Raw genomic sequence first — 13,151 nt, 5'->3', positions numbered from 1 at the left:
AACCTTGAGAGACAACCAAAATTTGTCATAAATGCTCTGTTCCAATATGGGTTTAGCTGGACTGCTGGACAGAGTGGGCACTCAGACCATAGTGACGCAGTGATTTAGAACTTTCTGGGTTAAGTAGAAGCTAGACCAATCCTGCTGATTAATGGATTCTGGTTTGGCAGCAGAAAAACTTTTCTGTCTTGGAGGAACATGTCTGAAATTCCCTATGTAGAGGGACTTAGATATACCAAGATATTCAGCTTTGGTTCAGTTTATTCACCAATCCAAACATCCAGGAATTCATCATTTACTGAACCTGTGCTGTGTTGGAATCTTTATTTCTGGGTATTGAATCAGACATGGACCTTGTCCTCGAAAACCTTCCAGCCCAGCAGTGAAAGTGGACACATAACTATGACCTAAGAGAAGACAGGCCATAACAGGAGGTACTGATAGGAAAAGGCTGTGAGTTCAGAAGGGAAACGAAGGTTCCATGGAGGAAGTGTCATTTAGATGAGGCATGAAAAGGGAAATACAAGATGTAAATGGGGAGTGAGGTTTTTGGGACCGAAGGGCCAGCAATAATCAAACCCCTCGAGTGGGAGAGTGGGATGTCCCATGTGTTAGGACAGAGTTTACTAAGGATGGACAATTCATTTGGAAACAGACTGGGGACTCCTTTCTTCAAACACTTGTCACATGTCTTTTGCTACCAGAAGACTATTGCTGTGCTTGCTGAATGAATTTCAAACATCAGGCATTCCTAATCCCTCCTGACCACATCTTATGGTGTTTCAAGTCTACCTCTGTGCATTTTTGACCTTGGCACACATCATAGGTAGCGGCCCTCCAGGAAAACACTGCACACCATCTCTCGAGCCAATTTTGCCTCACTGCCTCTGTAGGACATACGTTCAGGACACAAAAGGTTAATGATTTCCAAACACATGTCCATTGAAGATAAATGAGCACTCAGAGTAGTAAGCCAAGGGGCCGTGCAAATAAATTAGTACAGTATTTATCATGTGTGTGATGCCACTTCTGTAAAATCACCATGGTCATGTGTCTGTGGATTCAGTTGAACAGATACTTATTTAGCATCCGCTGTATGATGGATTCAACAGGGGAGACAAAAATGCAGAGTGACCTAGCACAGACGGAGTTCCCTGAGGCTCCAGGCACTTTGAGTAAGTTGTCTCATTTAAACCTGAAAACCACCCAGTGACGTTGATGGTCCCGTCCCCATCTTACACAGAAGGGAATAAATGAGTCCAAGATCACAGATTTGAATTCAGGGCAGTCTGCCTGCACTGTGTAGGAACCCAAAATGAGAGCCCAAATAACTGGGATAAGTATCCCGAGGAAAGGGAAGAACACATTGCTTGGTCGTTCAGAAGGGGGCGAAATCCCCTCCAGGTGGAAAACACGGAAGAGGTAGCATTTGAGCTGTGCCCCCAAGCATGCGGATGTGAATGTGGCGATGAGTCTGTGAAGAGGGAGGCTTCTAGGTTGAAGGAAGCTATTGCAGAGCTGCAAAGGGGGGTGGGCGTATCTTGGCAGTGGTGAGGAGCACAGAGAAATACATGTGGCTGGATAAAGGCCTGGAAAAGCTCATGAAACCAAGCTTGAATGCCAGGGGTTGGTGGACAATGGGGAGCCATAGATGGTTTAGGGCAGAAGAGTGATATGATAGAAATCGAACTCTGGGAAATGAAGCTGGTGTTGGTGGACTGGATGGAGAATAAGGGCCGAGGAACACTTGGTTCTGAGAGCCCGATTTTGGCTCTATTACAACACTCACTAGTGTAGAGTGATTGGTGTCTGTCTGGAGGTTGGCCACGTCAGACTTGTCTCTGTCTCCAGTATTCAGCGAGGGGCCAGGACCATAGTTTGTATTAAGGTGTATTGAGGGAAAGGATGAAATTTAATACAGTATTCAGTTCTCCAGAGACTACCAAGAACCGGAAGGAAGCAGACAAATGTCCATGAAATCATAATTGGACTCTTAACTCGGGAATTCCAATGTGATTTGACTTCTAACCACTTATTCAGCAAGTTATTTAATTGAACACTTGGTTCATAGCTTATGCTAGGGGCTAAGTGGGAACAAAAGCAAAACTCATCCAAGTCCTGTCACCAAAATTGGAGAGGCGAGCTATGAGACGTTCAGGTAACAGAGCCTTCTTTCAGCCCTGGTTTAGTCCCATGCCTCATTCATTCATTCATTCATTCACTCATTCAAAGAACTGAGCAACAGAAAGCATTTATAACAGTGCCTGGTGAATGCCAAGTGCTTGATAAATGTTAGGAATTGTTACTATGACTGTCATTCATTTATGGGATTCTTTATAAGGTGCTAGGCATTATTTTGTGTACATTCATACATGTTAATTTATTAAAACCTTGCTACAACCAACTTGCCTGGGAAATGTCATTGTTCCATTTGACAAATGCAGAAACCGGGGCTACTGCCATATATCAGGGCTTTTTGATTTCAGTGGGCATATGAATCACCTGGGGGTCTTGTTAACCAGCAGGTCTGGGATCAGGTCCACGATTCTGCATTTCTAACAAGCTTCCTGAGCAGTGAGGTCTTGAATGACACACTGCTGCTAACTGGCAAAACAGAGGGCTCTACTTGGAACCTCCAACAACATCAAGTTCAGGGTTCTCCTTTTCTCTTTTCAGTCCTTTTTACCAAGTCTACAGCTGGAAATCAAGTCTATGTCCTATCAGTTCAGTTCAGTCGCTCAGTCGTGTCCGACTCTTTGTGACCCCATGAATTGCAGCACGCCAGTCCTCTCTGTCCATCGCCAACTCCCGGAGTCTACCCAAACCCATGTCCATCGAGTCGGTGATGCCGTCCAACCATCTCATCCTCTGTCGTCCCCTTCTCCTCCCGCCCCCAATCCTACCCAGCATCAGGGTCTTTTCCAATGAGTCAGCTCTTCGCATGAGGTGACCAAAGTATTGGAGTTTCAGCTTCAACATCAGTCCTTCCAATGAACACCCAGGACTGATCTCCTTTAGGATGGACTGGTTGGATCTCCTTGCAGTCCAGGGACTCCCAAGAGTCTTCTCCAACATAGAGACACACAAATAGGATTTAGATGGAATCGTTGATTCCTGGGAAAACAGGCTGCACCGAGGCTTGTTCTCAAGTTCTAATTCCCGCCCCGTCAGATGGTTAAACAACTGTAACATCACCAGGTCCTCCTCCCAGCGGTACGTCACGCCCAGAACACCACTTTCTCTTCATCTCTCTCAAGTCAGAGCCTTCTTCCTGTGTTTCTCGTGTGTGCAGTGGCACCATCCTTCTGAGATGTCTTTAAGGACTTATTGATATTTCTCGGCTTTTTTATTGTTAAAAATACGGGAGGACTGATTTCACTAGCCCTGAAAGGCACTCTGCCCCCCTGACAAAGGGAAATCCTGGTTTAAGCCCAATTTGTTTCCTCCCGGCAGCCTGAACAAAATGGGCACCAGAGGGCGCCTCAGGACCACTCTTGCTAACACATGGGCCTCTGTTCCCCACCCACCCGCATTGCACTTTAAGACCTCATCTCCTGGTGGTTTTTCACCCAGGATTGGAGTCAGTCACAGCAGCAAAGCACACACATCTGACCCTCTCTTGTTTGGCCAGCACAGAACTTCTTAACCTTTTAAAATTTATGATGATCATCCTTTCGATGGCATCAGGCTCTTTCCTGCCCTCAAAGCCCTGAATGTTGTACACATGCCAAGAAATGGAGAAAGGGAGTGAACATTTATTCCCTGTCCACCGTGAGCTTTGCCTGTGCAGTGCATTTTTACATGCTTTATCTCACTGGATGGGCTCATCCCAACCCTGGAAGATTTTATCAGCATATTATAGACAGTGGAGTATCATGTCTATATTTAGAAGTAGAATTTGATGGGAATCCTTTGGTGCATTAAGTTGTCTCCAAAGTCAGCCTCAGGATGCTTGATGGAGGATGTAGAAATCTTTCCTCTTCCCCTCCCCGTATCAGGAGCCAGGCCTGGCATGGGTATCCTCATAGCTGACCTTCTCTGGGCACTCTGGGTTGTCCATGATGCCAATCAGAGGGGCAGAGGGGCAGTGACTGATACTCACTCATGAAGAAGAAGGTCCACTGGCTTGGGAGTGAGGACACCCCTCCAGGTAGAACCTTCCCTCTCTGACCTCCTAGGTGCCCATCTGCCAAGGGAAGGCTTTGAATAAGATGATTTGAGAGCCTCTTTTCACTCTAAGCCAGAATTCTAATGGGAGGGATTTGAAGCCTGATGACATAGCGGGGACAATATTTTTAGGTTGGTATTTTGCGTACTTTTCACATTACGCCATATGGCCAGAAATATTCCTTCTAGAGACTGCCATTATTATCTCAGATAAGATGGTAAAATGTTAGAAAAAAAGAGAATCACAAAAACTCACTGTAATGGAAAATTGAAAGGACAGAATGTTAGAACTGCTTGCAGGGGCCGCCCGAGTCAGCCCCACGCCGTGTCCCTGTGCTTAGCACGTTGCTGGGTGCTCAAGAAACAAAGGAGTGAACGAAACTGGAGACAGACGAAACCCTACAATGACAAAATCTGAGGGAGGGCCAGTATTAGAATCCTGGGCAAACGTTATTCACATATTCAGAAGAGGGGACTGAGATCCCAGGGGATGGGTTGTAGAATGTTCTGGGTGTTCCAGGGCCCCTCCCTGCCCCCGGTGTGGCTCTTCTTGAGGGCGCTGTGGCTAGGGAGGCCAGGGACAGTCCAGGGCTGAGTCTGGGGCCTCTCAGGGAAGGATGGGCTTACGAGAAAGGAGTTTTCCGGCGGGAGAACTTTTGGTGCTAACCCTCCTGAGGTCTGGGGCCCCGGCAGCTGAAGGCCTCGGGCGGGAGGCAGAGCTCACCCTTAGCAGGGCGGGGTGGGCCCGGTGCACAGCTTGTTGGGGTAATGGGCGTATTTGCAGTCGTAGGTGCCCAGGTTGCGGTGAAAGCAGAGGGCGGCCTTCTTGTCACACTCGCAGGTCTGTCGCTGGCAGGTGGTTCTGCCGGCTGGATGGGACAAGGGCAGTCAGGACTCGGGAACCTTGAGCCCACCACTCCCAGCCATGCAGGGTCCACCTTCTCCGCCCGGAAGCCCATGCTCACCGGGGGGATGCTCCAGGGTTGGGTGAGAGAATGGGCGGGGTGCCGAGGCCCTGCTGGCCCAGGGACGCTGGAAGCCTGGAGATTCGTCCTCGCTGTTCCTCCCTCTCCCAAACCCACTCCACTACCCTAAGCCCTTTCCCCATGGGGAGACCACCCGGTTCACTGTCCCTTGTCCCAGCCCAGGGAGGGCTGTGTTTCTGGGCGACCCCTTCCCCCACGTAATGGATTGCTGATGGTGCTGGCAGCCATCAGCCAGAGAGGAAAAGTGTTGAAAGGCAGCAGCTCAATCCTGGGTGACCTGGGCATGCCCCAGAGGGCCTGGAGCTGGGGCCTGTACCCGCCTCCCTCAGCGGGGGTGGAGCCCGTGTTTCCCGTATCTCAGGGCGCCCCCTCCACACGCGCCCACACCCAGCCTGGGGAGTGGGGCTGACAGCAGCTCTGTGGGCTTCAGGGGCCCCGAAGCCTCCTCTTGCCTCCACTGCCTCTGTCTGCCCTCAGGGGCTCTGGCTCCTTTTTGTCCCCAGAAGATATCCCCCAGCTCAGACATGTCCGGCTTCCTTAGGGTCCCTCGCGAAGGTCAGCCTCATTTCCCATCCAGGTCTGCTCTCATTTGCTCTTTCAGCAGAGCTCAGATTTGTCGGGGGCTTAACAGCTACATCACCTCCCCTGGGGGGTTCTTGCCAGGAGCTGGGCTAAGCTGGGGAAGGGTGTGGTTAGGTCTCCCTCTTACAGATGAAGAAATAGAAGCTTTTGAGGGGTTCTATCCCTTGCCCAGAGTCACACGGCGGGGAGGGGACCCCCTGAACCTGTGTCCCTATTCACCTGACCCCTCCCTTCACTTACCTCTCAGTGCTGTCCCTAATGGCTTCCCAGCCTTGTATGAACTCCCCGTGATGGGGAGCTCATTACCTGCCAAAGCCGCTTTGCTGAGTGGATGGTGGTGGGAACCAAAACCTCGGAGCCCAGCCTGCCTCCTGCAGCTCTGGCTCTTCTCCCACCCTGCCCCCAGGACAGACCCCAGAGATCTGAGTCTTCTCTGACCCTCCCAGACCCCCTGTGCTGTGCTCCCACTCTGGGCCTGCCCTCCGCCTTCCAGGCTGCCCCTGGCTTTGCGGCAGGAAGAAGAAGGTTTGGCTCTCCGACGTGAGTTCCCTCTACGGGGCTGGGCTGCGTGGAGCCCTTCGCTACACTCTGATTCGGGTCCAGCTGTTTCCCCAAGCCAGGAAGCAGAGGAGAAGGTTAACTGGTCCAAGTGGGCGTGGGGCCTGGCAAAGAGGCGCCCTGGTGTGGTGGGTCAGCCTTTGGGAGCAGGATCTGCGGTCTCGAGTCCAAGCTCCAGCCTCTGTGTCTGGGGCTCCACCCTTGAGGCCCTGTTCTGGGGATCTGCCTCTAGCAGCTGCCCAGGCCCTAGGGAGGGCTGTCTGGGCACAGCTCCTCCGGGGCCGGGCTCAGCGCTGGCCCTCTGCTTCTCCCCTCAGAGGCTGGAGCTGGTGGGGGTGGGGGGGCACTCTGAATGGGTGGTGTTCCTGGGGTCCCAGGGCAGGAGATGACGGGTCCCGGGCTCTCCAGACCAGGTGCTATGGGAGCATCTGGGCGCAGGGACACTCCTCTCCCTAATGCTGTGACGATGGAAGACCACCTCTCCCACCCAGGTGACCAGGCTCAAGGGTCTCCATCAGGAGAGGGGTTGCTGGCTGAGTCCCTTCCCTCTCCCGAGGTCTGGGGGACCCCCAGGTCTGCTCACTCACCACAGAAGATGCTGTGCCTGGTGGCAGAGAAGAGATACCTTTCTATTTTGGGTTCGCAGCCCAGCTTCTCCAGGCGCCCGTAGCAGCAGTCATGGGCGTGGCAGCACCTGTGAAGGTCGTGGTCGGCCTGAAGGGGCCTGTGAGCCCAGCTGGGCTGGACCAGGGACCAGGGGGGCTCAGGGCCCAAAGGGGCTCAAAGGTGTGGGGGTCAAGCCTCAGCTTCCTAGGTGCCCCCAGCCCACCCCCTAGGATGCTCTCCCTGGGCCTCCATCCTCCAGGGAGGGGCCTGGCTGGGCCACCTGGGGAGCTCAGGGCCCAAAGGGGCTTGAAAGTGGGAGGGTCAAGCCTCAGCTTCCTAGGTGCCCCCAGCTGCCCCCCAGGATCCTCTCCCGGTGCCTCCATCCTCCAGGGAGGGCCCTGGCTGTGCCGCCTGCTCACCAGTCTACCTTGTCCACCGGCCAGTGGGAGCCGCCGACACCACAGTAGCAGCCGTAGTCGTTGTACTGCAGCGCGGGCTTCCCCGTCACCCTCTCGATCATCACCCCGAACTGGACCAAGTTCCCGCCAGCTGGGGCCACTGTGGGGACAGGGTGGGGTGAGGGCATCAGCTCCCTCGGGGCCCCACCCTCTGCGGCCAGCTGCAGTCCCCACATCTGAGTGCAGGCATCTCTCTGATCGTCTTGGGAACCTCCACCTCCCCGAGCACCTCACTCTCGATGATAACAGTGCTAATCAGTAATACGACAGAGGTGACAGAGGATGAGATAGTTGGATGGCATCACAGACTCAATGGACATGAGTTTGAGCAAGCTCAGGGAGTTGGTGATGGACAGGGAGGCCTGGCGTGCTGCAGTCCATGGGGTTGCAAAGAGTCGGACACAAATGAGCGACTGAACAGCAGCACCAATCAGTAGCGATGTCCCTATGACATCATTGCACCTTGATCTCCCGGTCCTCACCTGCATCATGTCCCCACCTGACCTCCCACCCCCGCTCTCCTTCCACCGTCTCCCAGCGACCCCCCCACTCATCCTCTAGGCCCCCACCCTGGTTTCCTGGTCCTCTCCCCAGGCGTCAGCCCCCACCCCCGCCCCCCAGGAGCACTCTGTCCCCATGAGTCCCATCAGATGTCGCTGGATAAGCTTCCTGACCACCCGGACTTCCCCGAGTTCCTCCGGGTCCTGCTGCTGCAGCAGTGGGGGCCTGCCCCCCCGGGCAGGTTAAAGGCAAAAATAGAAACTCAGGTGAGGGGTGGAGCCCAGGTGGCAGGAGCTGTCTGGGGCCCCTGCCAGCCCCTCTCCCCTGCCCCCCCAGGCCATCCAGGCTGCAGTCGTCCCCCCTGGCCCCCTCTCCACTGGCCACTTCTTCCTGGGCCAGCACTGGCCTCAGGGTGACCGATGACACCCTCCCTGGGGCCTGGCTCAGGAGCCCCCCGGGAATGTTCCCAGCTGGGGCAGAGCAGGAGTGCAGGCATGAAGGTCACTTACCCAGGAGGCATAGGAAGGTCAGAAGAGGGGGCCGCTTCATCCTGGGGGGCAGGGAGGGGAGCAGGGGGCAGAGAAGCTGGGCTGTGGGAGAAAGAAGCCAGTAGGGGCCCTCTAATCTCCAGGCACCTCCCCGATTAATTAAATACCCGGGTCCTGTCCACTCCCCATCATTAACCCCCGAGCACCCAGTGATGCAACGATGCTTCCAGCTCTGACACTCTGGCCAAGTCCCTGGGGGAGGGGCCAAGCTGGGGCCCGCGGCTCTGCTTCCAGAGCCAGTCGGTGGGGCCAGTCTCTGGGCCTTCTCCTCCCCGCCCTTCCCATCACCGCCCTCTTCCGCAGAATCCCTGCGCTCGCCCCCACTGCAGAGCTGGGAGCCTGGGCCGTGCCAGGGGCTTTTCCTTCGTGGGGTCTTTTTCTCCCCCTCGTTTTACTGACGCAGCTCCTGAGGCTCAGAGAGGCTGAACTCAGACATTCTGGCAGCACCAAGGGCAAGCCTGTCCCACGTCCATGCCGCTGGCTCCTTCAGCTTGGCTCCGACTCCCCACCCTGCCCCTCAACCAGCCCCCGTGGGACCCAGACGGACAGCAGTGGCTGTAGCTTGGCTAAATGACAAGGCTCTGGGCACCTGGGGGCCGTGTGTCCAAGAACCTCGAGCCCAAAGGCTGGGGCTGAGCCAGCCGGGGTCAGGGATTTATCTTTATTGTTCTTCCTTAGGCGCGTGACAGCTTGTTTGGGAGGTAACAAAAATCCTCCCGGCTGTGAACTCAGTCTCCCCAAAACCCTTGAGCGGCGGTGTAGCGTGGCTCCCGTAGAAACAGGCTCGGTCTGAGTCAGCTGGAAAACCTACATTCCAGCAGGGACTAGAAGCTTCCATCCTTTTGATGTCATCTTAGGGCCTGCATGGCAGAGACAGTAGCTTCCTACTCCGACTTGGCTCCGAGAGAGACTGCTGTCCCCGGAGTCAGGCCAGCACACGGAGACTGAGCTTCAGAGCTTGCGCTGGAGGTCAGCAGGACAGAGGAGAGGACCCGGCTCTGTTGTGATCAGAAATGTCGAGGTCCCACTGGCCTTGGCCTCACCATGCCTGATTTGCTGGCTGGAGTCCACTCAGGCAGAACTGGACGCAAGATGCCGGGACCTGGCCTGCAACTTCCCCCTGCCTTCTGTGTTCCTGGTCTGCTGGGATAACCAGATCAGCCACTTCCATCAACGTCCGGGGCCTGGGAGCTGCTTGGTCTGTGCCCCTGGAGTCCCAATTCCACCATTTGTAATGTTTCTTTGTGAGGAATCTCGGTTTTCCTGTCCCATTAAGGGGATAGAAGCCATCTCCTTCATGGGAAAGAAGGACGCTCATAGCCAACTCAGCAGTCCCTGCACCAGTGTTTACTCTGCAGCAGGACCATGCCAATCTCTTCTCCAGCAGGATCTCCAGGAACCTTCAAACAGCCTCGTAACTCAGGCGCGGTGATCATCCCCATTTTACAGAGGAGCAAACTGAGGCACATGCCTAAGTAGCTGGTGAGCCAGAATGGGGGCCCAGACAGTTCAAAGGGCTTACAGGAGGCCATACCTACGGTAGGCAGGGTGCTGAGCACCTGTGATATCTTTGAAAAAAGTGAAAGTGTTAGTTGCTCAGTCGTGTCCAACTCCTTCGTGACCCCATGGACTGTATCCCACCAGGCTCCTCTGTCCATGGAATTCTCCAGGCAAGAATACTGAAATGCTTTGCCATTTCCTTCTCCAGGGGATCTTCCCAACCCAGGAAACGAACCCGGGTCTCCTGCATTGCAGGCAGATTCTTTACCATCTGAACCACCAGGGAAAGGGGCCCTCAAAATATTCTCCCTTCTTTAAAGTCAGAGTGACTATAATGTAGCTTGGGTTATATTTAGCTTCATACCATTGTAGTCACAGCGTTTGCTTTCTAATTTTTTTTTTTTTAATGAGGAGAGGGTCCATGAAAGGGAGAGTGGCCAGGGTCCACAGTAAAAATCGTGCTGTAGCCTTGAGCTGAGCCACCAGGTGTGGGGCCTCCCCTTCAGGATCTGATTGGGGGTCTGGCTTCAGCATCCTTTCCAGGGGAGGAGGCTGGGCCTCAGCCCGCAGATGGGGAGGACTCCCAACTTGAATTCCCTGGCCCAACTTGATATTCCCTATCCTGTCAAGGATAGAGTCTCTGGGGAGGGGTCACCTTGGCGCGGGGTGGGGAGGGCTGGTGGCAGGGATCTCAGGCGGTGATTTGGGATTAAGGATTTTTTGACCCTGGACAGTAAAGCTGGGTAAACACTGACATACATTCTGCTGCGGCCGTGCCTCCGGCCCCTCCCATTTCCTGCTCAGGACTCCTGGAACCCTTTCCACACTGGGCTGTTCTCACCCACTGGGAGAAGACTTGGGGGGGAAGGAGCCAGAGAAGTGAATCCCCTTGACCAGGGTCACCCAGCTGTGCTGAGTCACCGTCTCCGGAGGGAGGGGGCGTCCCCTTCTCACTTTTGCCTTTTGATTTTTAACGAGGGCACTCCTGGCAGCCCTGGGCTCCTGGCCTGGGTCATTATATCCCAAACAGTGACTCACAGGGGAGCTACCTCCTAAATAACTGAAAATTAGCTTTGATTCCTGAGGGAGGGTTGCCCCACAGCCCTTCCTCCAGCAGCATAAAGGGTGTTTCCCAGGAAGGGCCGGGTTTCTGAGACAGTCTCTTTATTGAGCCATTTTGAGTCCTGGCCTGGCCAGGATGGGGCCCCTGTGAGCTCTGCAGCAGAAACCTGAGGACTGGGGGGCCAGAGTCAGGCAGGGAAATCCAGGCAGGCTTCCAGGAAGAGGTGTCCCCAGCTGAGGTTTGAAGTGGGGACATTTGGGAGGAGAATTTTAAGCACTCAGGAAATGTGGTTGGTTTTATGGTTTTCTCACTAGTAGCACAATGTAGTTGAAAGCTCTGGATCTCTGCATCACCAAGACAGGGACTTGAGTGTCCACCTAAGCTCCACCACTTACGCACTGTGTGACTTGGGCCGGTTCCATCACCAGCTAAGCTCAGTTTCATCATCTGTGTTGTTGTTGTTCAGTCGCCAAGTCATGTCCAACTCTTCGCGACCCCATGGACTGCAGCACACCAGGCTCCTCTGTCTTTCACTATCTCCCGGCGTTTGCTCAGAGTTTTCCTGTCCATTGAGTCGGTGATACTATCTAACCATCCCATCCTCAGAGGCATCATCTCTAATGGGGGATAATTAGGCCTGCTTTTCAGAGTTTGGGACCAGATGAAAAGGAAATGAAATGTGGAAAGCTCTTTGCAGGGTGCCATGCCCACGGGCAGAATCCACAAACGCTGGGTCCCTCCTTAACTTGGTCACGGAGGAGGCAGCTGCTGGCCCAGGAGCTCACAGCCCTCATCCCCGCTGGAGGCCAGCGTGCAGCTGGGCCGGGTCTCCCCGCATTTCAGTGGGGTTACTGCCCCCACTTGCCAGATTCTAACTTCCATGATGGAGGAACAGGGAACAGAGCCCCATCTCTCAGCAATGCCTTCTTTCTCTTGGCATAAAGCTGTCCTTATAGTGAGAAGTCACCATCCTCCTCCTTCTCAACATCATCTTCGTCATCCTCATCATGATAAAAAAAGGCAAAACAACCACCGTTTGTTAAGTTCCTACAGTGTTGCAAGCACTTTGCGGAGAGCTCGTCATCTGTTCAATCTCATCACTGCCATGCTTACTCCGGAGCCTGAAGGATCCTACAGCTTCTCCCAACAAAATGTGATCCCCTTCATCTGAAAGAATTCGTTGCTCTTCAGTTAACAAAATAGATTGAGGACGTTCAAGGTGCTGGGGCTCCACGGGAGAGCAAAGCCAGACCCGATCTCTGCCCCCATGGAACTGGCAGTCCAGCAGGGAGACTGACATTAGTCATTATATACTGAATGGAAACTTTCAAATAGGAATAAGTAGCCTGACCAAATAAATGTTTATGGGGTTATGAGAGCATTTAGTGGGTATGTCTGATCTGGGCAGGGCTTCTCTGTGGAGGAAATGATTTAGCAGGGATCTCAAGATGTTAATAAGGAAGTGGGGAGAGTTTAAATGGAAGGATAGCCTGTGCAAAGGCCTTGTGGTCTGAAGGACTTGGCATCTGGGAGGGGCCGAAAGGAGCCTGGGGAGTTGGGCTGGTGGTGCGTGGGTCTTGAAGGGCATGATTCACTGGGAAGCTGACGCCAGGACCTTGACCTCCCGTTCACCTCACAGCCAGCCTTTGGCTTGAGTCTGATGGACAAGTGGCCTAGAGCTTGTACGATGCAGGAGAGGCCTGAGGTCCCCCATGAGAATAAGGCCCCTCCCTGAAAGACCTCAGCCTGGAAAATCCCGTGGATGGAGGAGCCTGGTAGGCTACAGTCCATGGGGTCGCAAAGAGTCGGACACGACTGAGCGACTTCACTTTCCTTCTTTCTTTCTGAAAGACCTGGTGATATTTTCATCCCAACGAGGAGCCTCCCTCCAGTGGGAACAGGCTTTGTACAACTGCCACCACAGAGTTAGGGCCTCCCATTTGTGATGAGGGTGAAGAGCAAGAACCCTCGGCCTGGGTCTGTTGTCGACAAGGTCGCCAGCATCTCTGTAAGGCGGCTTTGCTGAGCCTTGCTGAGCTCTGTCCAGGGAACGGCAGGATGCCAGCTCGTGTGTTTGGACAAGACGACTGGCTGCTGAGAGGTGAACGAATGGGAGAGACAGCAGCAAGGAAGAGAAGAAGGCAGGAGAGCGGGGTGTTGGGGACTCCAGGGCGGGCCCATG

At 54.1% G+C, this 13,151-nt stretch overlaps 1 protein-coding gene across 1 annotated transcript; it reads right to left on the bottom strand.

Moving 5' to 3' along the window:
* Positions 1-4,893: 4,893 nt before the first annotated feature.
* PLA2G2E (phospholipase A2 group IIE) lies at positions 4,894-8,407 on the bottom strand. Its single transcript, XM_081576086.1, has 4 exons — positions 8,368-8,407; positions 7,319-7,457; positions 6,881-6,987; positions 4,894-5,036 (listed from the first exon to the last, which is right to left on the bottom strand). Exons 1-4 carry the CDS (start codon positions 8,405-8,407, stop codon positions 4,894-4,896), a joined length of 429 nt encoding a protein of 142 aa, XP_081432212.1.
* Between the last annotated feature and the right edge of the window lie 4,744 nt (positions 8,408-13,151).

Source organism: Giraffa tippelskirchi, chromosome 3, assembly GCF_054371585.1.
Source record: "Giraffa tippelskirchi isolate mGirTip1 chromosome 3, T2T-mGirTip1v1.2.pri, whole genome shotgun sequence".
Classification (NCBI taxonomy): Eukaryota; Metazoa; Chordata; class Mammalia; order Artiodactyla; family Giraffidae; genus Giraffa; species Giraffa tippelskirchi.
The sequence above is the reverse complement of the archived record's forward strand: the minus strand, read 5'-3'. Positions and strand labels throughout refer to the sequence as shown.